The sequence below is a fragment of the Peromyscus californicus genome, unplaced genomic scaffold, assembly GCF_007827085.1.
Source record: "Peromyscus californicus insignis strain IS unplaced genomic scaffold, ASM782708v3 Scaffold_11__1_contigs__length_118956290, whole genome shotgun sequence".
In the NCBI taxonomy this organism is placed as follows: Eukaryota; Metazoa; Chordata; class Mammalia; order Rodentia; family Cricetidae; genus Peromyscus; species Peromyscus californicus.
This window is the reverse complement of record NW_026294402.1, coordinates 10,490,435-10,515,299: the sequence shown is the minus strand read 5'-3', so window position 1 is coordinate 10,515,299 and position 24,865 is coordinate 10,490,435. Positions and strand designations below refer to the sequence as shown.

The 24,865-nt window shown below is 47.9% G+C and overlaps 1 protein-coding gene across 2 annotated transcripts in view; it reads left to right on the top strand.

Annotated features, from left to right (window-relative positions):
- The first annotated feature begins 9,826 nt into the window (after positions 1-9,826).
- Positions 9,827-24,865, top strand: part of Endod1 (endonuclease domain containing 1) — a 31,437-nt gene continuing 16,398 nt past the window's right edge. Inside the window, exon 1 of one of the 2 annotated variants that reach the window (XM_052752380.1) lies at positions 9,827-10,407. In XM_052752380.1, coding sequence (XP_052608340.1) covers positions 10,108-10,407 — 300 coding nt within the window. In that variant the 5' untranslated portion in view covers positions 9,827-10,107. Of the gene's footprint in view, positions 10,408-10,684; positions 10,789-24,865 lie in introns of those variants that run through there. The other variant, XM_052752389.1, reaches the window with a different exon arrangement.

Sequence of the window (24,865 nt, the reverse complement as noted above, 5' to 3'; positions counted from 1 at the left end):
ACCTAGATTCCCAGCTGAGTTGGGGGCAAGGTCAAGTTTGAGAGGTCCTGCCCTAGGGAGTGCTAGGCCTTCCACTGGGTGGAGACTCTGCCTTGGTTCCACTGGGATTGCATTTGAACCTCACCCATGTCTCTGGTTTGTTGCTCCAACTCCAGATATTTTAATTGGCTGGAGTAAAAAATTTTAAAACCTCCAAGTGACACTACCTTGTAAATTCCTGGTCAAGGCTAAGATCCCCCATCTGGCTTGGGGTCCATGAGGAGTTTGGCCGCAGGGGTACATGGGAGTCTTGTTTCTTCAACTGCCTTTGAGATTCTAGTGTGGCTGGCTGGTTGTGAAGTGCCGTGGGAGACTGGAGGGGTGTTCTTCTCTCCCCATCCACCCGATTCCAGCCAACAAGACACGTGACGAGGCTTCGGCTTTTCTGTCCCCTTTGTTGCTGTACACAGCATTACCCAAGCTGTGGTGCAGCGCTCTCTCTCTCTCTCTCTCTCTCTCTCTCTCTCTCTCTCTCTCTCTCTCTCTCTCTCAGGATTTCCTCACCTTAGGGTCCTCCCTTGCTTCTCCTGTGCCTGCCCACTTGTCAGAGGGCCCAGAGAGGGGCATCTGACAGGTGTTGTGAGGGAACGATGGTCATGCATGTTGTTGTCATTTTCTGAATTTTAGGAATAGCTAGAAACTTGGAAGTTTATGAAAAATATTTGGGGTTTTCAATGTCAGTAGCTAATTAAAAACACCTTAAAAGACCCACATATCTTCAGAGGCCTGAGTTGGTCCTGAATTCCGAGACAGACTGGGTGTTCTATACACAGCCCATTCCGGTTGGAAGACCCCCAAGAGCCCCAGCAGCTAACCTAAGTGATTTTGCTCTGCTTGCGCTGGTGGAAGACAAGATTCCTGGAGTGCTAGGAGCTGTGCAGCAAAAAAACTTTATAGTCACTTACTCGGTCTGAGATTGCTGGCTGGGTAGATCCTTGACCAAAGCCAAGCCCAAGCATGTGTGTCTGACTCTGTACCCCATCCATGTCCCCTGAATGTCTTTCTAGAATCACTTCGGTCCTCTCTCCCTGACACATAACCAGACTTTGTAGGAGATGTACAAAATGTATCCATTTCCCTGGAGTAACAAAGCAGAAACAAGAAGGGAAGTTACACTGTTCTCTCTCTCTGCCCTTCCTTCTGCGTCCACAGATGCTCCTCCCCTGTGTCACCTAGGGTCTGAGCACTGGACAAAGCTCCTTGTTTTAGGCTGCCATGTATCTGCAAGTGACCAAATGTTTCTCTCTCAATACTCCCTTTGTGCATGATGATGTGGCTGGCATTTGTTGCTAAAAATAGATTGATAACAGATGCCCTCCTTGTTGGGCGCTGGGTACACGCAGCACAAATTAAAAACCCAAGACAAAGGGTTCAAATGCCTGGCAATTTTAACAACAGCTTTTACTGCTAGGAACAAGCCTTATGCTGTACCGGGTAAGGTGAGGAGCTGACTCCCGTGAGCCTGGGGAATTGAGTTCACAGTTTGAATGTCATTGGGAATGTAGGTGGGGCTCTTGGGAGAAGGGGCCAGGAATATAAAGAACCAACAGTCCAGAAGCTCTTGTGAGCATAAGCAATAGGCCTGGAAATGGAAATGTTGCTATCTAGTCATCATTGGACCCAGGAGAATCAGGAAGTAAGGCTAGGTACTTCACTGGGTTCGCCTCAGGTCGTGACTCTCTCTGTCATCCTCTTCATCTTCCTCAACAAGGCCTTCTTTAATATGTCAGAGGAGGTTAAAGGTTATGAACCTTTAGGGTCTAAGCACGAACCCCGAGGACTTTCTTTTCTCCTGCCTTATCCTCACAATGCTTTTATTTCCCTCTTTGAGCAAATTTAAGTGTTTCTTAACATCCATCAATGTATCTTTTCTCCCTTGAAATCGTACTTGCCTGGGGAGTGTGGGACTTCACGCCAGCACTGAGGAGGAGAATGTTTGCCTGTATCTGTGACCTCCCACGTAGAGTCACTTGCTGATGGTGTTATTGTGAACATTTCCTGCCCATATGACCCAACTACTAGCAGAGTGCTGTCAAAAAATGTCGAACAAGTGGATCTCGGCTCTTGGCTTTGGGGGATTGTGTTGGAAGGGCTCTGTGCTTTGATTCTCCTGAGGCAGGGTCTTGCTTCCCAGCTGACGGTGGCCTCCAGCCCCTGCTCTTCTCAGCTGACTTTCCTGAATGCTGGAATCATCAGTACATCCCCCACACCCAGCTCAGTGATTCCATCTTTAAAAAAATATTCGTTTATTTTTATATGTATGGATGTTTAGACTGCGTATCTGTCTGTACACCATGAGTTTGCAGTGTGGTATCCTTGGAGACCAGAAGAAGTCATCAGAATCCCCAGGACTGGGGTTACAGATGGTTGTGATTGGGCATGTGGGTCCTGTGACTTGAACCCGGGTCCTCTGAAACAATAGCCAGTGCCCTTAACTGTGGAGTCATCTCTCCAGCCCCATCAACAGTCTTGATGTGGAATTTTAAACAATCAGCCTAAATCCTCCAGTTAGACACCTGAGTTTAGTCTTTCTAAAATTAAATGAAAGCCCAGACAACTGCCTTCTAAGTTCCACATTTTATTCACTGTCCACAGTGGTTAGCACTGAGCCTGGGCTTGAATTAATGAATTGTTCCCACGTTCCCACCAGTATTCAGGGGGAAAGCCTCTACTTCATCTGAACGGGGTTCAGCGGGAAGATGCTCAGGTAGGACACCAGCCTCTTTCTCCTCTGAGCAGTGACTTCCAGTGATGGGATGATATCAACAGCCTTCAGATAGAAGAATGCAACCAAGACGTTTATCCCAATCTGGAAACACGGCTTTGGGTCTTACTGCTGCATTATTTTACAAGCTTCTGTCATGGGCTGGACTAGGAGAAATAAACAAGCGCATTGGAGCCACACGTGGCAGTGGGAAGAAGTCCTATCAAGGGTTTTCCTACAGTATATACTTGCTGGATTTACTGCATGTTCAAAACTTCAGGGGCATTACATAGTGTTTGATCTTTATGCATGTGAGTGCATGTGCACATATGTGGGTGCATGTGGAGGCTGGAGACAACCTGAAGAGCACTCCAGGAACATTATCTCCTTGGAGACTGGATTGCTCCTTGGCCTGGTGTTCCCTAATTAGGTTAGAATGGCTGACCAGCAGGCCCAGAAGCCTCTTGTCTCGCCTCACGGCACTGGGATTATAAGTACGCCACCACTCAGATCATTTTTGTATGGATTCTAGGGTTTGAACTTAGGTCTCCCTGCTTGTGGGCAAGCAATTTCCCATCTCCCCAGAGCTAAGACTATTTACTTTTAAAAGATGTCAGTTCAACATCCCTGAAGTGCTCAGCCATTTGCTGATGGTTTCTTCTACTGTGAGCTCATGGGAGGGAGTGGTCAGCAGGGCGGGGCTGTGTGCACATACAAGCATCCCTCTTATGGGATCTGAAGTTGTCTAATACTATTATATTTAAACTCTTTTTAGTGTGATAAAAATATAGAATTTACCATCTTAGCTATTTTCAAGCGTGAAATATGCATTTTTGTGAAACAGATATCAATAACTTTTTCATCCTGTAAGCCTGAATCTCTGTGCTCATTGAATACCACCCAGTACTACTTTAGAACACTATTTGAAGCTTAACTTTATAGAAAAAAATGTCAGCTCTGCCCACAGGTGAGCAGTGTTCTGTTCTACGTCCTGTTGTCTAAGCATCGCCTACAGTCTAGTTCAGCTACCTGTCTCTCACCTATGGGGGGATCCTACCAAGCTTCTAGGTTTGTTGTTATCTGGAAGAGAAAGAATGAATTCTAACCCCAAAGAAAACTCCTTCTTAGCTCCCTAGCATCTCCCAACCCAAATTAGGTTAATGTCCTCACTCTATGTTGATTCTCTTTAATGCTAGAGACTCTACAGAGAGGAGAGAGCCAAAGACACAGCCTCAGGGGCCTAGAAATGACTGACGATGGTTACAGCCATGTTCTAACATGTCTCGATTACACCGGTTCTACCGTTGCTGCTGTCTGCCTAAACAATCCTCGGCACCACCGTGTATAATAGTTTCTCAACCCAAATATTTTGTGCCTAGTCTTGCTTGTCTGTGTTTCTTGTCACATTTCAACTCCTGTGACGTGGAGGTCACCTGACCTTGCATGCATTTGATGGTTCAGAACTTGCTAGCTTTGTAAAGCCTTTGCCTTCCTTGTCTCAGGCAGAAGTTTCTGGGGGTATCCCTGACTTCTGCTTTCTCTTCTGGGTACCCACCCGGCTCCGGAAGGTGCTGGGATGAGTTTAGGAGGGACCGTGGAAACCAAATGAAGTTCTACTTTCTCTGAATACTCAGCAGTCAGTGCAGCCACAGGCTCATGGAGGGCATTTAAGAAACTTTCTGGCCTCTTCTGAAAGAAACAAGCAAATAGCAGGTGACCCTGTGCAGCAGGAAGACCCAAGAGAAGGCCAGCAGAGTCTTAGGGCCATAGTCCTGGTCAAGGCCACGGAGCTCCTGGAGGTGAAGTCGAAGACAAGGACTGAATCCCTGTTACCAAGCTGGGCTGTCTGGTCAAGGACATGAAAATCAAGTCCCTAGAGATCTGCTTGTTCTCCCTGCCCACTAAGGAATCGGAGATTATGGACTTTTCCCTGGGCTCATGTCCCGGCCAGCAGGATCTTCAGCAGAGACCCTAGAAGGGGGAATGGTGAATGAAAGGGACAAGAGACACAAAGAATTGACAGCAAGACAGTATTCTGCTCAAGCTGTAAAATTTTCTTTTTCTCAGGTGGGTTTTATAGTAAGCAGACCAGGAAACTTTCTTTGGGAAAAGATCAGGGGACTGTTGAGTTGCTTGGCAAACATTGTTACTAATGGTCACTGTAGCAGAAAATAAAGAAATGTTAAGTTATTTTCTAATAACTCAGGATTTGTCCAGGCATGTCAAAAGTTTCTGGTTAGTGGCTCAATACTGGACAACAGAAACTTAACTCAGGCAGGCAATATGGCATGGCTCTTAAAATTGTCCTCGGCAGGCTCATCCCTAAAGGATGAGCTTCTAAAGATCATGCCAGGGCAGAAGCAGACTTGGGATGGCCAGCGGACCACGTTCAAGGCTTTTGTCACTATTGGGAATTACAATGGTCATGTTGATCTTGGTGTTAAGTGCTCCAATGAGGTAGCCACTGCCAGCCGAGGGGCCATCATCTCGGTCAAGCTTTCCATTGTGCCTGTTCTGAGAGGCTGCTGGGGGAACAAGTGAAAGGGAAAAATTAGTAGCCATCTTGAGAGACGTTCCTTCCCCTTCCTCCCTCCTCTAAAGGTATTTGCTGACCAGCAGTTTTAGAACTGACCAGAAGTTGAACTCATGGGAAGATAAGGTTGAAACAATAAATCTATGTATCCTGGACTTGGCAAAATAAGATATGGGAAGTAATGGGCTCAACTGACCAGAAGTTGAACTCAGGGGAGAGTAGGACTAGAATAATAAATCTGAATGTATCTATCCTGGGTTCAGCAAAAGCAGGACACAGGGAGTAAAAAAAAATATGTCTCTATAGATACCCTGAATCCTGTTAGCCATTAGTAACCTCATGCTTATAGTTCAGCCAGTAACTCCAAAGAACTACCTCACCCCTAACCCCCTTGTCTGATCCCGAGATATGTAACCCTCTGCATGTAAACCTTTCCTATATATACCCCTTAAAGTGAGTGCTTGGGACCTTCCCTCTTTTCACCTGCTGAAACATGGTATTGGGGAGTTCCCTGCCTAGGCTGGAATAAACGAAACCTATTGTTCTCGCATCGGAAGTTGGCTCCTTGGTGGTCTTGTTGGGGGTTCACACGTGGGCATTACACAAGATTGGCAAGCCCCACATTGTTCCATGCAAGGTGACAGGCTGCTGTGGTTCTGTGTTGGTGTGCCTCATCCCTGCCCCCAGAGACACTGGCATCATCTCTGCTCCTGTGCTCAAGAAGCTACTGATGACGGCCAGTACTGACGACTGCTGCACATCAGCCAGGGCTGCACTGCCACCCTGGGCACCTTTGCCAAGAACACCTTTGATGCCATCTCCAAGACCTACAGCTACCTGACCCCTGACCTCTGGAAAGAGACTGTTCACCAAGTCTCCTTATCAGGAATTCACTGACCACCTTGTGAAAACTCTCGCTAGTCTCTGTTCAGAGGAGCCAGGCTTTAGCTGTGGCCACCACATAGGGTTTTTATTCAAGAAAAATAGAGTGAATTAAGTTTGTTGAGAGAGAGAGAGAGAGAGAGAGAGAGAGAGAGAGAGAGAGAGAGAGAAAGGAAGGAAGGAGAACTTTCTGAGACTGAGGCCCCAGGTGCAGTTCCCAGGATCCTCACTGTGGCTCGCAATTGTCTGTAACTCCAGTTCTAGGGGATCCACCAGCCTCTGATGGCCTCCACTGGCACCAGGCACACAAGTGGTTCACAGAGCACATGCAGGCAAACACTCACACACACAAAATAAATAGGAAAAGAGGCCTTCTGAGAGTAAATGGGCTGGAGCCATAAAGCCCAAATGAAACGCCTTAGAGAAGTCTTTCTTCCTTCCCTCCTTCCTTCTTCCTCCCTACATTGGAATTTGACTTTGCAACAGTCACATAGTTGACATCTAAAGGTGAAGGTAGCTACCACACGGGAGGAGGAGATCAAGGGGCTTTTAACCTCAAGCTGGGTGTGTGGGGGTGGGGTAAGTAGGAGGTTGTCGGGAGGGTGCGTGGCCTGAGGTAGGTAGGGCAGACGGTAGGGGAAAAGCGAGCAAGGGGAGAGAGAGAAGTACTTCCTGCTGCGGAGGCTCAAGGTCGAGTGGAATGTGGCATGTTTGTCTAAGGGCATGTGCAGGGTGGGTGTGGTAAGAGAGGAGCCCTAAGAAAGGGGCAGTGGTCATGTGACCAGCAGCAGGGCTGGTTTTATCGGAAGGCATAGGAAGGGTGATTGGAGAGTGTGAGAGTAGACAGTCACATTTCTGGTAGGAAGTTACCTCACCTGCAAAGTACAGTAGAAGCAGTCGGAGAAATAAGGGTCTTGCTCATTCCGTGTGGTGGTAGGGTGCCGTCGGCACAGTGTGGGGGACAGGAAGCACATGTTTTCAAACAGCGTGGGCTAGAAACCCAAACCCCAGAAGTGTACACCGATGTCCTTGTATTTGACCTCAGCCACTGTCTCTCTCCCTCAGGCCTCAGCTGTAGCTCTGCACAGTGTTAGGGCTGTCTAGCTCTGAGTAGAGGGACCTAAAGGAACTCAAGCCAAAGCTGCCTCCTCTGTGAACTAAGTCAGTGGGGAAAGAAAGGACTCAGGGTGACCAGCAGGGACAGACTGATGAGCGTTCCTGAGCACTCCTGTATGCTGCTAAGACAATCTTCCCCTGGAACGAGCACTCAGCAAATATTTGAATCAGCTCTAGGCCATCCCACCCTGTGATTTTTTTTCAGAATCTTGGAGTAAAGAAATTTGTAATTTTCAAAGCAAATTCAAAATTATAATTTTTTATCATTGCAAGGTGAGCATGTGGAAAAAAACAAAACAAATACAACACAAAACAAAAAACCAAAATAGTGTCTCATACTATGAGCAGAAAGAAGTCGAGCAGATACAACTATCTGTGAGGTGTTGCACAAATTCTAATTGGTCTTTATAAAAACCCAGAGCCAGATATCAGGGTGAAAGCTGAAAGATCAAGCAGAGCAGCCAGCCACTAGTTCTTACCTCTACGCAATCCCTAGCTAAAAAGGGCTCGGATTTCCGGTCTCCTCCTGCCTTATATTTCTCTCTCTACCCAGCCACATCACTTCCTGTCTCCACCTCCCTAGTGCTGAGATTAAAGGCATGAGATCCCAAGTGCTGGGATCAAAGGCATGTGCCACCACTGCCTGGCCTCTATGGCGAGTGGCTTAACTCGGCTTAACTCTGCATCTGATCTTCAGGCACACTTTATTTGTTAGATCACAAACAAAATGTCACCACAGTAGGGTGTGCAAATGTTATTTATATCTGCCAGTCACAGGAGGCTGAGATGAAACTCTAACATACCCTGAGGGTAAGGCAGTGGGGCAGAGGTGTGTATGCCCTGTAAACGCGTGTGTGCGTGCGTGTGTGTGTGCGTGTGTGTGTGTGTGTGTGTGTGTGTGTGTGTGTGCTCGCACGTGCACGTGTTAGGTGCTGTCTACTTCTGCTCTCACTGACCTGAAACTCACCAAGTAGGTGACACTGACCTTTGAGCCCCAAGGACCCACCTTTCTCTGCCTCCCCAGCGTGAGATTACAAGTCTGTGCCACCACGCCCTCCTCTTTACTCAGGCTCTGGGCATCAAACTCAAGTAGACTCTTGAGCTTGTACTGACCCTCCACCCCCACGTTCGCACGGCCGTCGCTGTGACCGCTAAGCCATCTCCCCAGTCTGCTTTTGTTTTTAATGCTTTCCGGACCACTCCAGTACGTGAGTCTCTGCTCAGAAATATGATCAAAAGACTCAAGTTTTCAGTAATATTTTTTATTTGTTTTGGTTGATTTTTTTGAGGTAGGTCTTGCCATGTAGACCAGGCTGGTCTTAAATTCTCAATTCTCCTGCCCCCTTCTCTCCAGTCCTGGGATTATAAGCCTGAGTCACCCTGCTTGGCTCATTAACCTAATGTATAATATTCTTTCCAAACCGCGGGTTATAATCCATTAGTGGCTCTGAGAAAACATTTAATTAATCAATTAATTAAGTTGGAGACAGGGTCTCAAGCCTGCCCTGCCTTTGAACTCCTGGTCCCCTGTTTCTACTTCCCTAGGTGCACACCACCACAGCTTGTTTATCTAGTCCTGGGAATGGGACCGAGGACTTCTCACATACTCAGGCAAGCACCCCACCCACTAAGCGACACCCCATCCGGTTTCCTCTGCTCTGTATGCCTCCAGCCTTCCTCAGGTTCTTCCCACATGCTTTCCCTTCTGGGGAAAGTCGTCCTGGGCTGCTTTCCTCCGGCTGTCAGTTCAGATACTGTCTTCTCAGGCCATCTCCTTGGACTACAGCCTCAAGTCCTGTAGAGGTCATACGGTGGATTCATGGTGGGTTTTCAGCAATTCCTTTAACAGCACGCCGTTGGAATTAACAACAAGCTTTCCCTTTGGGCTGTACTCACCACACAAGAGACCTTGCTCTTGTTATCACTATACTAATTCGAGGTGGGGGTGTGCAGGTGGGGGAGGCACATAAGCAGTGGAGGAATAAAGGGTGTTGACAGTCTCTTTCCCTTCTGAGTTTCAGTTTGATGTCTAACTCTAGCACCAAGTAAACCACAGCAGGGCTGTGCTGTCAGCTTAGGAACTTCCCTTAACAGGGATTTATTTGTCTTACAGAGCCCTGTTTAACTTTGAATTACGGATCTCCTTGCCCCTACCGCCACGACTGGCTTTAACTGGGTTTCTTTTCTTATTTATTTATTTATTTATTTATCTATCTATCTATCTATCTATCTATCTCTATCTATCTATCTATCTATCTATCTATCTATCTATCTATCTATCTATCTATCTATTTATTTATTTATATTTATTTATTGAGACAGGGTTTCTCTGAGTAACAGTCCAGGCTGTCCTGGTACTAGCTCTGTAGATAAAGCTGCCCTTGAACTCACAGAGATCCGCCTGTCTCTGCCTCTGCCTCCCCATTGCTGGGATTAAACGCATTTCCACCACTGCCTAGAGACTGATGCGGAAGGGCAGGTTTAGGCTCCAGAAAGCATTGCTCTGCGGGCATCTCCCGCCCCTGTGCATCCCGGTGGGGGGGGGGGGGGCCGGTGCGAGCAAGCCCCGACTTCTCAGCCCCAGCCCCAGGGACCATCCCTTGGACTAGGTCAGACCAGCGTGGAGGGGTAGGTCTGGCACCCAGCAGCAAGGCGGCAGGTGACCAGTGTCCACGAGCGGGTGCAGCGGCAGAAAGGCCGGCCGAGCGAGCGCTGCAGCCATCTTCGGGGTGGAGGCGGAGAAGGGGCGCGGCCTTGGCCGGGAGCCGCCCCGCCGGAGCGGCGCATCGCCGACTTCCCTGCTCCTGCGGCGCCCAGGCGCGCAGAGGCCGCCATGGGCTGTGCGCGCTGGCTCGCCCTGGGCGGCCTCCTGGCCCTGGCCGGGCTGCTGCAGGCCCGGCTGCTGCTCCCGAACCAAGCGGGCTTCGGCGAGTGCGACCGCTTCTTCTACGCGGGGACCCCGCCCGCTGGGCTGGAGACCGAGGCGCACGTGAGGATCTGTCAGCGCTTCGCGGGCGCCGAGCGCTTTGCCACCCTGTACAGCCCGGGCCACCGCATCCCTGTGTACTCCGCGTTCCGCGCTGCGCTCCCCGCGCCGCTCAGCACCGAGCAGCGCGGGCTGCTGGAGCCGCAGGTAAGCAGGGTTCGGCCGGGGGTGAGGGTGGGGGTGGGGGTGGACGGGACGGGACGGACGGACCCGAGGTTCAGATCCACTCCACCCCGCAACTGCAGCCTGCCTTACCCCGGTGGGAGTCGCCACTTAAGCCGCAGGGGCGGGAGGTCCCCTGGGGAGATGGCCCTCCCTCCTTGTGGGCGCAGACGTCTGCAGTGTCTGGTTGGTTTCCTGGGTAGTAGAGGACATGGATTGGGAGACAGCATTCGGTGACCAGGGGAGATCCGCGGGAAGCACAAGCTTCCCAGGCCCGCGCTCGTCCCCTCAGCAGCATTCACCAGGGTGATGGGCAAGTTCACCTCATTTTACAGACGCAGGAGTTTGCAGAAGATCACCCAGGTGGTAAGATGAGCTGGTCTTGAGGCTAGGAAGTCACTGCCCTTTCTGCTGGGGGAAAGCTTCTGAGAGCGCATGGACTTTGAGAAACTCCGTGGGTCAGTACCCACGGAGGAAGGGCAAACTAGTTTTTCCTGACTCTTCGTTTCTATAGATTATCAGACCTTTGGCAATCATGTCACCTTTCACAGTGTTGGGTCTGTCTGGTGGCAGGGAGCAAACACTCAGAAAGGCCTCTCTGGGCCCTGCAGAACTGCTGACTGGCTCTCCCCTGCCAGGTCCCCGCTGCGCACCCTGTCTGCCTCTCTGAACTCTCCCAGCCTTCCAACCCTGCCTGTCCACAGCCTTTGGTTCCTGATGGCCACCATTACAAAGCTTCAGGCTTTCAGGTGGCTCCACCTGAATGTGTGGGTTGTTTCTCGATCATATTTCCAGCTACCAGATCTTGGTCGGGCAGGTTTCAGGCAGGCTGCACCAATATTACCTTCTTACATCCTTCCAGCAGCTTGTTGATCTCGGGACCTGTGAGGCCAGGCCAGTGAAAAGAGTTACTAATGTGTAAATATAGGGAAGACACATTCGGATCTAAAATTACCTTCCCCCAGTGTACCCCTACAACCCAAAGTTCTTTATGTTCCCCGGGTCTGGGAAGAGAGCAGCAACCTAGTCCGTTCTCACTGAGGAGCTCAGTAGCGTCTGGAGGGGACAAACATACACAGGGTGAAGTCGTGAGAATTCTGAATATAGCTGCCTGCCTGTGTACATTCAGACTCTGCTTCCTCTAGACTAGCTATTGATCCGTGATGACTGCAGGATGATAATAACATAGGATGGTTGTGGGGGGCGTTAAGTGAGCTGCTATATGTTCTGTTCTCCAGAGGGGCAGGACACGTAAGTACTAGCTACTCATGTGCTGTCCACAAAGCACATAATTTAACCAAGGTAAAACAGAGTCCTGCTAGACTTAATCCATTGGTAAGGTGATAGGGGAAAGCTTTGGGGTCTGGTTGGCATTTGTGCTGAGCCTGGAAGGATTAGGTAGGGTTCAGGAAGGAGATGAAGAGAAAGAGGGAGAAGAAATTTCAGCCTGGCATCATATGAGATGGGTGTGGCAGGTTTGTGGATCATTGCTCGGGAATGATTGGGGCAGGTAAGCTAATACTGTATCTATCATAAGCTATGGAGCCCAAGGACTCATAATAAAGGGGAGTCATGGGAGGGAGGAGCAGAGGAAGGAGTCATCGGGGAAGACTTAGGCAGAGCCACGTAACTGTTATTAAGGGAGTCATAAGGGAACAGGGTTTGACAGTGAGCCTGTGGAGACCCTGGGTGGAGCAATGGGGTGAGGCTGTGAGATTGAGGTGGAGAGCTGAGGGAATAGTTCCAAACAGCAGCTGGAGCTGTGAGATGTCCTGACTTCTGCAAAATACTGGAGGTTTGGACTGTGGCTCAGTGTTTGCCTGGCATGCACTTATCCCCAACACTGCATAAAATGGGGCTCATGCACACAGTTCCAGCATTCAGATCAGGAGTTCAAGGTCATGCTCAGGCTGCACAGTGAGTTTTAGGCCAGCTTGGGCTTCCTTAGAACAAACAAACACGTTCATCCCCCATGCTGTTGGGGAGTCTCCAAGGCTGAGAACCGAGGCCACTTTTCCCTGCAAGATTTCCTCCACAGTATCCTGCCTTGAAGTCAGCAAGGGGGCCAAAGAAGATTGAAGGGAAGGGGTGGGGAGGGAGGAGACAGAAGCACAGGTACCTCTGGAACCACTGCAGCAGGCTGCCCCTGCTTCTGTTCCAAGACCTGCCTCTCTACCAATGCCCTGCTGCAAGTCCTGCTCAGGGCTCAGTGTGTGCTTCCAGTTGCTTCCAAGACGTTTCTGTTGCCAAGTTCTTTTGTGCCCATATCACCTTATGAGGTCAGCATGACCAAGAGGTCCAGGAGGCAGGAGGCAGCAATTCAGTACTGGCCTATGACAATGAGTCAGGCAGGGTGGCATCAGCCCAGCTGGGCAGCAGGGCAGCTCTGGGGCAGCCTGCACTTGCCCCTAAAGAAGGTCTCTGAATGGAAGATGCAGGAATGTAGTCACTGGTGCTAACAACCTTCCAGAGGTGTTGCTACTCAACACCTTGGGGACAAAGTTCAAGCCGCAGGCTGGGCACTTCCTTTCACAAGACCCTTGTGCTGGATCCTGGTTCCTGGCCAAGTCCTGTCCCTCTTGTCACCACACCCGCAGGAATGTAGCCAGGCCTGCATTACCTGTGGTCCCCTGGAACGCCGCTGTTCTCACATAGCTCCCGCCAACCCTGACCTTTCAGCTTCTCCCACTCTACCCTTACACCTTTGCTGGAATATCTTCTCCCAAAGCACTCCATCCGAGTAGACCCTGCTTCTAAGTGAGGACGGTACTCCTGTGCTCTCCTGTATGAGTCTCCGTCTCCTTATTCTCCACAGGGTCCTGCTGTGTAGCCCAGGCTGTCCTCAAGTTCTCCACCCCCCTGCCTCCACCTCTTTAGGATGGGGATTACAGGCTTTGACCACCATGGCTGATTTTGTCTCCTCCTCCCCCTTCTTCTGAGACAGGATTTCTTTGTGCAGCAGGCTGTCCTGGAACTCACTTTGTGGCCTCCAACTCAGGGATCCTCCTGTCTCTGCCTCCTGAATGCTGGGAATAAAGGTGTGCACCATCATGCCCAGTTTTGGTTTCTTCACTTTTGTACTTACTGCAGTGTTTTGTAAATGTCTGCTGCTGTTGTCTCTCTCCCCTGCTTGAGCCCTAGAATTCTGACTGAGGATGTAGGACGGAGGTTATTCATTCTTGCAAATACAGAGCTTAGCACATAGAAAGCATTGAATCAGTGATGGATTAAATAACCATGAGCTGGAGGATCCCTCAGGTGCAGTGGTGAGTCGCTCTGCATGGGTGTTTTTAGTGGCGTGTTTCCCTGGGTCAGAAACCCGTCCTTATTGCTGGCCAGCAGCCTCTGCTGTCAACATGTTTATAGGTAGAGCTCAGAGCCTTTCTCTGTGGCCTCCCATCCAGCACCAGCTCAGGGCCTTGAGACAGTGCAGTGATTTGGTTTCCATCTGTGCTCACAGGCCCCAGGGTCCCCAGCCCTGCAGCCTGGTGATAGCATTGAGGGACAGAAAGAGCAGTGTAGAAGGAAGCAGAGAAAGCCCCGTGGTCTGCTGGAGAGAGGCTCACCTTTATTTATTTATTTATTTATTTATTTATTTATATTTATTTGTTTTTGGTTTTTCCAGACAAGGTTTCTCTGTGTAGCTTTGTGCCTTTCCTGGATCTCGCTCTGTAGACCAGGCTGGCCTCGAGCTCACAGAGATCCCCCTGCCTCTGCCTCCTGAGTGCTGGGATTAAAGGCGTGCGCCACCACCGCCCTGCGAGAGGCTCACCTTTAAACCTAACGTGGACAGATGTTGAGAGGCAGAGGGGGAAATACCTCCCCGTGACCATCCTATCTGGGAACATTTTCCCCAAGACTCCAGAGCAGTGTTGGAGTTAAGAAACAGGGTCTGCTAATGCCTCAATGCAAATGGAATATTTTTGTATATGATGCCAATCATCTCCAAAGTATATTCCTGTTCAAATCCAACAAGACCTTATTTTATAAACATGAACGTTAAAGAGGAATGGCCTTAGAACCAGTGATGGCGGTGTACGTTCATTGATCTTAAAAAGATAGATTGAGATAGATTCATCACTGTCTCTTCATTGTTGACACAAGGAAATTGGCTCAGAGAGGTAAACTGGTCCAAGGTCACACAGCTTGGATCTGAAAACAGGACCCATTGCTTTGAGTCTAGTGTTCTTTTAATATACACGGGCATTCTCGTGTCTCTTTCATAAGAGAATCTTAATTTCTCTTTCTCTTTTCCACTGTCACAGACAAGTGAGAATGTGCATGCAGATGCAGAAATACTGTTTGAGCTCAGAGGTTCTGCAGTGACGGGGGTGTTTCTAGAGGACCTTAGAAGGTTGTATTTCATATTTCAGTAAATACCCATGAAGTGGTCTCAGTCAGAACCTGGAGTTCTCAGTCTTTAGTCTCTGGCAGTTGCTTGCTGCCTACACACGCAGAAGCAGCTGGCCACACTGTTTAGGGTATTGTAATCTCAGCCCCCTCTTTATTGCATCAGAGAACAGATATGTAGACGGCACCACACACTGAAGTCTCTGTGTACAGGGTGCAGCAGACAGGACAGTTTTGGGGTTTACTTCTTGATAAAAGGCTTGGTTCAGATTCCTGGCCTGCTGTGCGCAAGCTGTGTGACCTTGTGTCTGCCACCCTGCTTTTCCTGTTTGTTTGTTAGAGGCAATAGTGACATCCATCGTAGAGTGGGATTGTGACACTATAGTAAGCATGCAGTGTAGCACTGGGACTATAGAAACATCGTTAGTACTGATGTGTATACTAAAGGGTGCTGGCTAATCACAAATGCACACACACTGGGCTAGGTGGGTATTTTGCACTACTACATAGACCCTTCAACTGTGAACATTCTTAAATACTCTACATCCCACACTCATGTCAGTGCTTAGTATGTAGGGAAAACCTGAAGGAGTGAAAAATTGGGTGGATGGATAGGTGCATGATGGATGGATGTGTGCATGATGGATGGATGGGTGCATGATGGATGGATGTGTGCATGATGGATGGATGGGTGCATGATGGATGGATGGGTGCATGATGGATGGATGGGTGCATGTGTGGATGGAATAAATTGATAGAAAACCAGCAATAACAGATGGGCATCAGAGATACCTCCACCCTTTCTGGTGCTGAACAACTAAGAAGTGTTGTATCACAAACAGTGAGCAAGGACATTTGAAGCCTGGGTGAAGCTGGAAGTGCAGGACTTGGGGAGGGTTCCCGTGTCAATCACCTGCAGCTTCCTCAGAGTGCAGGACTTGGGGAGGGTTCCCCATGTCAATCACAAGCTGGAAGTGCAGGACTTGGGGAGGGTTCCTGTGTCAATCACAGGCTGGAAGTGCAGGACTTGGGCAGGGTTCCCATGTCAATCACCTGCAGCTTCCTCAGAGTGCAGGACCCCCTTTCCTTTGCTGGCCCTTTCTTCATCTTCGGATTCCCATTAATCTTCAGGCCATTCTTGGGATCATGCTAAGGGCTTGTTCTCCATCAGGAACACATCTACCCAGTGGTAACTCTCCATACTAGATCTCTTACTTCTAGCAAAGGTCTTCACCATCAAACTTAAAAAAAAAAAATCATGTAATAACTCTAGACCCAGTAGCCCATGCTTTATAGTGTAAGAAACTCACGTTCAAATTGGCTAATGAACTTATCCAACATCACTCAACTGTTGGACAGTCGATCCCAGGCTGCCTGCACCCTCTTCGGTGCTGAGCAACCAAACCCCTTGCTCCATTTCTTCTCTCTCAAGACAGCTTAGTGGGGAAGAGCACTTGCTGCCAAGCCTGAGGACCTGAGCTGGATCCTTGGAACCCACATGGTAGAAGAAGAAAACTCCACAGACTTGGCTTCTGACCTCCACACATGCCCCATGGCACGTGCCCGCTCCACCCATAATATATATATATATATCTTTTAAAGAGAGAAAGGAAGTGTGGAGTTGAGTAGGTGGGAAGGTGAGAAAGATCTGGGAGGAGTTTGGGAAGGGGAAAAGTGTGATCAGAATATATTGTGTGAAAAAATTTTTCAATTAAAAAAATGAGAAGTTTCTCCAGAGTCCAAGCTGTCTGACTAGATCTGCTGTTTTAAGGAGTTGAACCAGTTCTTTGGTTGGCTTATGGCTTTGCCACAAACACATGGCTCTCAAAATCACAGCTTCGTGTTGCTGGTGGCTTAGCTCTTGGCTCCTGGTGATTGGATAGAGCTTTCCTTGAGACATAAACATTTTAATCTCTGGGCTTCTAACTCCTCCCTATTAAACTGCCAAAGCTAAAGGTGAAACTGAGGCCGTCCAGTCTTCTGGGGAGGCTGTACTTCTCTCTCTCTGTAAGAAGAACCACAGTCAAGGGAAGCTGGAATTTCCCGCATTTGAGATGCAGTTCCTTTCTACTGTGCTGTTCCTTTTCCTTCCACGAAACTTGGCATGGGTCAGAGCAGTCATCCTCCTGATTCTGTGTCTGTTCGTTCAAAGAAAGGAAAGAAAGAGCTGGTGGTACTTGCTGTCGGGGGTGGAGGCAAGAGCATCAGCCTTGTACGAGGTCATCCTGAGCTACATAGTGAACTTGTGAACAGCTCGGGCTACATGAGGCCCTGTCTGAAGAACTAAACAAAAAGGGAAGGAGGAATGGGAAGAAGAAACTGATTTTCGCACTGAACCATGTGTGGAAGGTCACTCAGCATTCCTGTTGTGTTTTTATTGACTCTGTACCGGACAGAAGTGTAGCTCACCCCAAAGGGGTCATTCTGAAGGCATTATTTAAAAATATAAATCAAATATCATGTTTAGTTAACTTACTTTAATTTCAGATTGCCCTGAGCTGTGATTGCTCTTCTGTTAGAGACACACAGCGCTTTCACCAAGCCTAGGACTCTTTACTCCAGAATTCATTGAGTCAACAGGTATTCCTTGAGCATCTGCTATATTTCATTGCTGAGATTAGATCAATGAACCAGATAGACATTACCTGCTGTCTTAGGGCCTGATATCTGACAGAGGATACAAATGACAAGTAAAATGAATAAATGAAAAAAACATTGAATGCCAATAATTTTAAGTTCTGAGGAGAAAAAGAAATTAACGTAAACTATCAAGAAAGGGTGTGGTTTGGAAGTGTTTTCTTGCAACAGTGTCATTGAGCATGGGTACAAACCTGAAGGCAGAGGGAACCGTTTGAGAAGATATCTAGGGCAAGAACATTCCAGGCAAAAGGAGTTGTAAGTGCAAAGGTCCTATGGTATGTGTGGCCTTTGTATGAGGAAGAAACAAGAGCCAGCATGGCATAGCAGGAAATGAGAGTTAGAGGTGGAGAGGGAGCCTGGGTCACTCAGGTTCTGGTGGGCTTTGGGGGAGAATGGATTTGTCCTTAGTGTGAAATGCAAAGTCCTCATGCAGGGCTCAGAGCAGAGGCTGACACCGTGATCCAATTCACATTTAATAGAACGGTTTTTGTGCTGCCATGAGAACAGACTTGTGGGCTCAACAGCGGAAATGGAGACTAGTTAGGACAGCAGGAGACAGTGTCGGCTTGGTCAGTGTTTGGAGGACTTGTGACATGACTTTGTGGTTCTCAATGTGTTTTGAAGAAAGGACTAAGGATCTTTGGGGTAAGAGGATGGGTGGAGTTGTGGATGAGGCAGTAGAATTCCTGTGAATGAGAGGACAGGCCTGGAAGAGCCAGTTTGGGAGCATGTCAAAAGCTGGTGTTGGCTGAAAGGACAAGAACATTATGGTGGCTACTGGAGGTGGGGACATGGAGCTGCCCTTTCACGAGTTCTGGTTAGTGGCTGGGTGGATATCTCCTAGAAGTCTGCACCGTGTGCACTTACATTTGGTGATGATGTTCATCACGCCGAAAGAGTTGTTACAGTCTTTCATGTCTGCTGCTGTAGTAAAACACTTTGCCAAAAGCTGTAAGTGACAAAGAGCTTATTTGGTTTATAATTCTGGGTCACAACCTGTCATTACAGGGAAGTCGAGGCGTCAAGAGCTTGAAGCAGCTGATCACATCACACACAGTAAAGAACAGAGAGCAGTGAATGAAGGCGCATGTGCAAGTGTCCCGCTTGCCTTCTCCACTCCTACACAGACTGAGACTCCCTGCCTAGGGAATGGTGTCACCCATAGTGGGTGTGTCTTCCTGCCTTAACATAATCAAGATAATCTTCCACAGACAGTTTTCAGAGGCACATCGCCCAAGAAATTCTATATTTTGTCAAGTTTATAATTAACATTAACCATCAAAAGAGGGTAGATCTCATGTGAAGCTCTACTCCACACACATGCATGCACACACATGCATTCCAGGAAAAAGACACCGACACAGAGAAACCTTGGAAGGTGTTAGAAACGCCTGCCACTTTTGCATGTTGGCACCAGGGTGTTCACATGCACCAAATCTTCTCAAAATTGTACACATTACATATGTTTGCTTCTTGATATGTTGGTTGTATCTCAATAAAACTCTTTCTCTCTCCCTCTCTCCCCCACTTCATGTGGATGTGTGTGTGTGTGTGTGTGTGTGTGTGTGTGTGTGTGTGTGTGTGTGTGTGTGTGTGGTGTGTGAGATTTAGTTCTGAACATTCCAAATGTGAGACACCTTCAAGATTTCAATGGAGACTGCTGTCTCTCCATCCCTGCAGGAAGCCTAGCTTTTCAGGGAAGTAAAACCACAGGAGCCTTGCACATCCTGAAACTTACCAAGTCAGTAATGGAGTGAGCCCACCCCAGGGACCAGAAGAGGCAATGCAGGGCAGAGCTGTCTCACAGTATGGAAGGAACAGAAAGGAGATTGAGCCACAGATACATATAAGACAGGTGAAGCTCTAATGGGCAGTTCAGCTTGAGAGACGAAGGGAGCCGGTTGTGGCCAAACTAGGCTGCTCTACTTCACAGAGGGGTGGCTGGTTTTTATGTGATGAGGTGGGGAAGACTGAAGCTTGATGACTGTTCCTCAGTCAAGGGCCTGGCTTTCAGTGATGTTTCCTTCTTCTGCATAAACATTCTGGCTTTGTGCTTGGTGGGCTCATGGCTGATGACTTCATCTAGGAACTGAGAATCTTGCTGCTGACGTCATCCTTTTCGGTAAGGCCTTGGTCCTGTGGTTTGGTCTGGGCCTTATGATAAGGCTGAGAGCTTAAGTAGGCGAGAAACTACAAGAAAGAGGAGAGGAGACACTCAGGCGATGGGCCAAGTTAACCATGCCTGTAGTCTCAGACAAAACAGTTTCAAGTTGTCAGCATCTCTCCATGACTCAGAGGCTAAGACAGCAAAGGAGGCAGACACAGTATGAAGGCAGGTGCCAACCTTTAGTCCATTTCCAGTCATCCAGCAGATGCCTTTAGGTGCTGAGTCAGCTTCTTAGCAAAGCAGGCTTCCGGTTCCCATTGAGTAGCCCAGGCAACTACCGTAAACACATACCCAACAAAAGACTTCAGGCAGAGGAAGTTTGTTTGATTCATGGTTTCGGGATATTTCAGCTCACATTCGTGGGAAAGGCCCAGTGGAGGACTCTAGCACTGTGGTTGGAGCATTGGGCTAAGGATGTGTATTCACATCGTCAGGGACCAGAGTGGCTGGGCTAGTTGCTGAGCCAACCTCTAGTGAGCTGCTTCTACCAGCCAGGCCCACCTCCTAAATGTCCAGAGCCTTCAAAAATACAGTTATCTGTTGGGGGAAAAGGTTCAGAATATGAGCCTGTGGGGATATTTCCAGTGCAAACCAAAGTTAGTGATTAGTCCTTTTGCTATCAATTATCAACTAAGATCAAGCAAGGAACGAGGAGTTGCTGAGCTTTTGGTAACCATTTCTTTTGTCTCTGTTATTTGGGGGGCTGAGTTTTAACTTAGTTTAGTCAGAAAGGGCTTTTGGTCTGGGATGTCTTTTTGTATGTTGTGAATATGTGTTGCTCCCATTGGCTAATAAATAAAGCTGTTTTGGCCTATGGCAAGGCAGCTCAGAGGCAAGCAGGAAATCCAAACAGAGATATGGAGAGAAGGAAGGAGAGTGGGGAGAGATGCGTAGCTGTTGCCCAAGGAGCAGCAAGATGCTAGCAGACCAGTAACGCCACGGTCACGTGGCAAAACATAGATTAATAGAAATGGGTTAATTTAAGATGAAAAAGCTAGCTAGCAAGAAGCCTGCCATAGGCCATACAGTTTGTAATTAATATTAAGCCTCTGAATGATTATTTTATAAGCAGCTGCAGAACCGAGGGGGCTGGGCAGACCGGAGAAACGTACCACTGCAGTCAGTAAATACTCTGACTTTGTGCCCTAATCTGGGGTTTTATGATGAAGATGTCAAATGCATGCTTTTAACAGGTGGCATGTCAAGGGTTGGATTTTTGAGAGGGCAATGGGGACTCCAGGAATCCTGCGTGACAGTATCTTAACATTCATAATAAAGGAAAGAAATAGATCCAAATGCAATTGCTGATTGAATGAACCAGTATGCAGGATGAACAGGACCCTCTAAGGAAATGCCCTCTGTCTGTTTCATTTCTGTTGCTCTGATAAAAAGCAATTTAGGGGAGAAAGAGGTTAATTTCAGCTTACAATTCTAGGTCACAGTTCATCATTGTGTAGAAATCAAGGCAGAAATTTCAGCTAGCTAGTCATAGCACATCCATGGCCAAGAGCAGGGAGAAAAAAATACATTTATGCTTGCTTGGTTGGTTGCATGTGTTCGGCTCTATGTCTCCACTTTTATACGTGCAGACCCCCCTGCCTGGGGAATGATGCCACCCACAATGGCCTGGGTCTTCCCACATTAATTAACTGAATTAAGGCAATGTTCCACAGACATCCACAGTTCAACCCAATGTAGACATTTCCCCATTGATACTCTTCCCGGGTGATTCTGGATTGTCAGTTAAAGTTAACCACTGCAGCCACCGTGTGTGTTCTGGAATGAGCATCTGCCATTGTGTCAGGCAAGTGGAAGCACGGGGAAAGGAAGCTGAGTTTATGAGCCAACGACCTGTTTTGTCCCCATCCTTGGGTATCTCTGTTGTATCTGCTGTCATGGAAACCTCCTAGCCTCAGACCTACAGTCTGAGATGGCCAGTGGCTTTCCCCCCATCGTTGGGTATCTGTTGTCATTGAAACCTCCTGGCATCAGACATACAGTTTGAGATGGCCAGTGGCTTTCCTTTCTGCCCCTGAGCTGCACCAACTTCACTCTGTGAACTTTGCCATCTCAGTTCCGAGGTTCATACTCCTAGCCTTTGAAAGTTACAGCTCAGCTTCCTGATGGTTAAGGTCAACCCATCCTTCTTGGCCCCACTGTGGCCCTTCTGCAATACCCTGAAGCTAGAGAAATTCTCAGAACATTCACCTCCTTTCTTCAGGACGCCCCATTTTCTTTGATAAACACATGACTCCTTATCACAGCCAACGGTTTCCCCGTCACTGCTCTCCTCCCAGCTCATCTGGCCTCGCACACCTTGCTATGCCTTCATGTTGGAGGCTGGGGCTTCATTCTGATTATTGTTTCAGTGTCTGTCATCTGTCCCACCAACGGCTTTGGCACACACAGCAATCGTTGTGTATTGCTTTTGGCTTCCTGAAATATTCCCAACTAGACCAATTGCCCATATGTCTTAGTTAGGGTTTCTATTGCTGTGATAAAACATCACGACCAGGGCAGCTTGTAAAAGAAAGATTTTAATTTGGCTTATGGTTCCAGAAGGCTAGAGTCCATGATAGTGGATTGAAGGCATGATGAAAGGGGGCTGGAGCAGCAGCTGAGAGCTCACATCTTGATCCACATGCAGGAGACAGAAAGAGAGAGAGCACACTGGGAATGGCATGAGTATTTTGAAACTTCAAAGCCCCAAGTGACACACTTCCTCCAACAAGACCACAACTCCTAATCCTTCCTGAACAGTTCCACCAATCAGGGCACAAACATTCAAATGTATGCACCTATGGGGACCATTCCCATTCAAACTATTACATTGAAATAAAGTCACCCTCACACCTATCTTTGCCAGCATGTTACAACCACACAGCTATTCCTGTGACTGAGAGCCATATGACTCAACTCCAAGTCCCGTTGAGGCAGCCAGGGCTGTGGTTGCTCCTCATTGGATCTTGCCTAACACAGGGGGTAGCAGCCTTTTTCTGTGACAGGCCAAATGAGAAATAGCTTAGGTGGTGTGGGTCAGATGTCTCTACTGCAATTATTCAATTATTTTTATTTTAACAAAATGAAAAGTTGTATTTTAATAGGTGATATAGGAAAACTCTATTTATGAAAATGTATAGGCTAGGATTGGCTTATGGGATGTACATTTCCAGTTCCTGGTCTAGCACGATGCCAGTACTCTGTATATTTGTGAATAACAAATGTCAGCAAGCGCTGAGCACTTTGCACGTGTGGATTGAGTAGTTCTAGTGGTGTTTGAAAGCTGTGCCTTCCTAATTCCTGTATGACTCAGAAGCCGTAGGTGGATCCGAGAACGATTTCAGCGAAGCCTTTTGCTATGGTGGCTATTGTAGTTGTTATTTACACTATTTAGATTTTTTCAATATATGCAAATGTCATATATGCTCATGATCAAATTTTATTTTGAGATTTTCAAAGTGTATAAAAAGTGGATCCCATTTCTCAAAATAACCGATCTTCATAGATTGTGTATGTGTAGATATGTGTATATAACAGTCTAGAAATTTCCGTTACACCTAAAGATGAATGCACCACTTCATACTCTTTATTTTAGTAACCAAGGTCCTATGATGCCTCAGCAAACATGTCTGTCAGACAGTCTCACATCCAAGGAAGAGAGTGTCCGGACCCTTCCAGTGGGTGGGTTTGTAGATAAGCAGAAACAATTACTAAGTGTCCTAACTTAGAAATAGAAGAGCCGAGGGCTTCAAATGCAGTCTGCTCTAGCCTGTCTTTTGGGACACCTATGTGTAACTCACAGATGAAATAGCTCCTTACCTTCCCCCTGCTTCTGCAAAGAGAATCATTGTCCTTTCCTCTTACAGAAGAGGAGAGAGATTCTCAGAGTCACCAGTGCTCAAGGTCGCTCAGCCCCGAAGGTAGACGTCCGTGTTTCTTCCTCATGTCCGTTTCCATCCCGTGTCTTTTCCCTTATTTCAATGCTAGGGAGGAAGCCAGTGCTTCATATGTGTTAGGCAAGATCTTGTTGGCTTTGGCTCTGCGTTATAGTAGTAATCTTATATGGAGATGCCTTCCATGTGAACTTTCCCAGTTTTCAGATGTGAGTGACTCATGGCGGAGCTGACAGCAGCCTCCTTCAGGTGCAGTTCCATGTCCATGCAGCTTATCGACCAGGCTCCTTGCTGCTGTCCCCTGAGATGCCCCTGTGATATCCCAGCTTCGAGGACTAAAACTGCTTGTCTCTGCACTTTCCCCAGTTTTGATCCTGGTATCTGGAAGTTTACATTGTCTCCAAGGCCCCTGTCCTTTATCCATACTGGGCTGGGCTACACTGGGTTCTCACAATAACAGGATCGCTGGTATTTAGCCTCACCGATGGTGGGAGTTGTAGATTTCTCTGCTTTTAACCAGTTTTGTGTGTGTGTGTGTGTGTGTGTGTGTGTGTGTGTGTGTGTGTGTGTGTGTGACATGAGAACACACTGGAAGATTCACAGACACAGGGAAGGAGACAAACTTCTCAAGTCTCAAAGGAACCAGGGCCGGGAAACTTCTGGAAATCAGATGATTGCAATCCTTAAAGTCTTGTTTGCACCCTCCTATGTGTCCCCCCCCAATTAAAAATATTTACGTGTGTTTGTGTGTGTATTTGGTGGGCATGGGTGTGTACCTCTCATGGTGTGCATGTCACAACATGCATGTGGCAGTCAGAGGAACTTTGGGGGCCTCAGTTCTCTTCCTCCACAGTGGGTTCCATGGATTGAACACAGGAATCTGAATTTTAGCAAGGACTGATGTGTTTGGAGTATAAACTGAATTTTGGGAACTAACAACTTAAGGAGACGTCACTGGTTTCCTGTGGTGGCTGTCGAGGCAGCACTTAATTCCACCAGAGACAATACATGTACATTTGATGAAGACTTGCCTTAGAGCTACCTAGTATGGAATTAGTCTAGCATCCCCTAGACAGCTTTAAAGGCATCCTATAAGGGCTCCGCCCATCATCCATCATCATCCTATTTAGCAGGCTTGAGGATTTTTTTTTTTTTTAGCCTCTGATATTTTGATGTGCAGTCAGCCCTAAGATTTCAGGGTCTGAAATCAGAAGGTGGAGAAGTTAGAAATGGGGACTGCTCACTTCTGCTGACACTGAATTCAGTACCACATGTGAATGTCAAAAGCAGTCACTCTGGAAAAGAGACTCTCCTGAGGAGGGAAACTCAAGACATCTGGGTTTGTAACCTGACAGGGTTCTGCAGGCTGTAAAGGCCTGAGAAGAATCGGCTC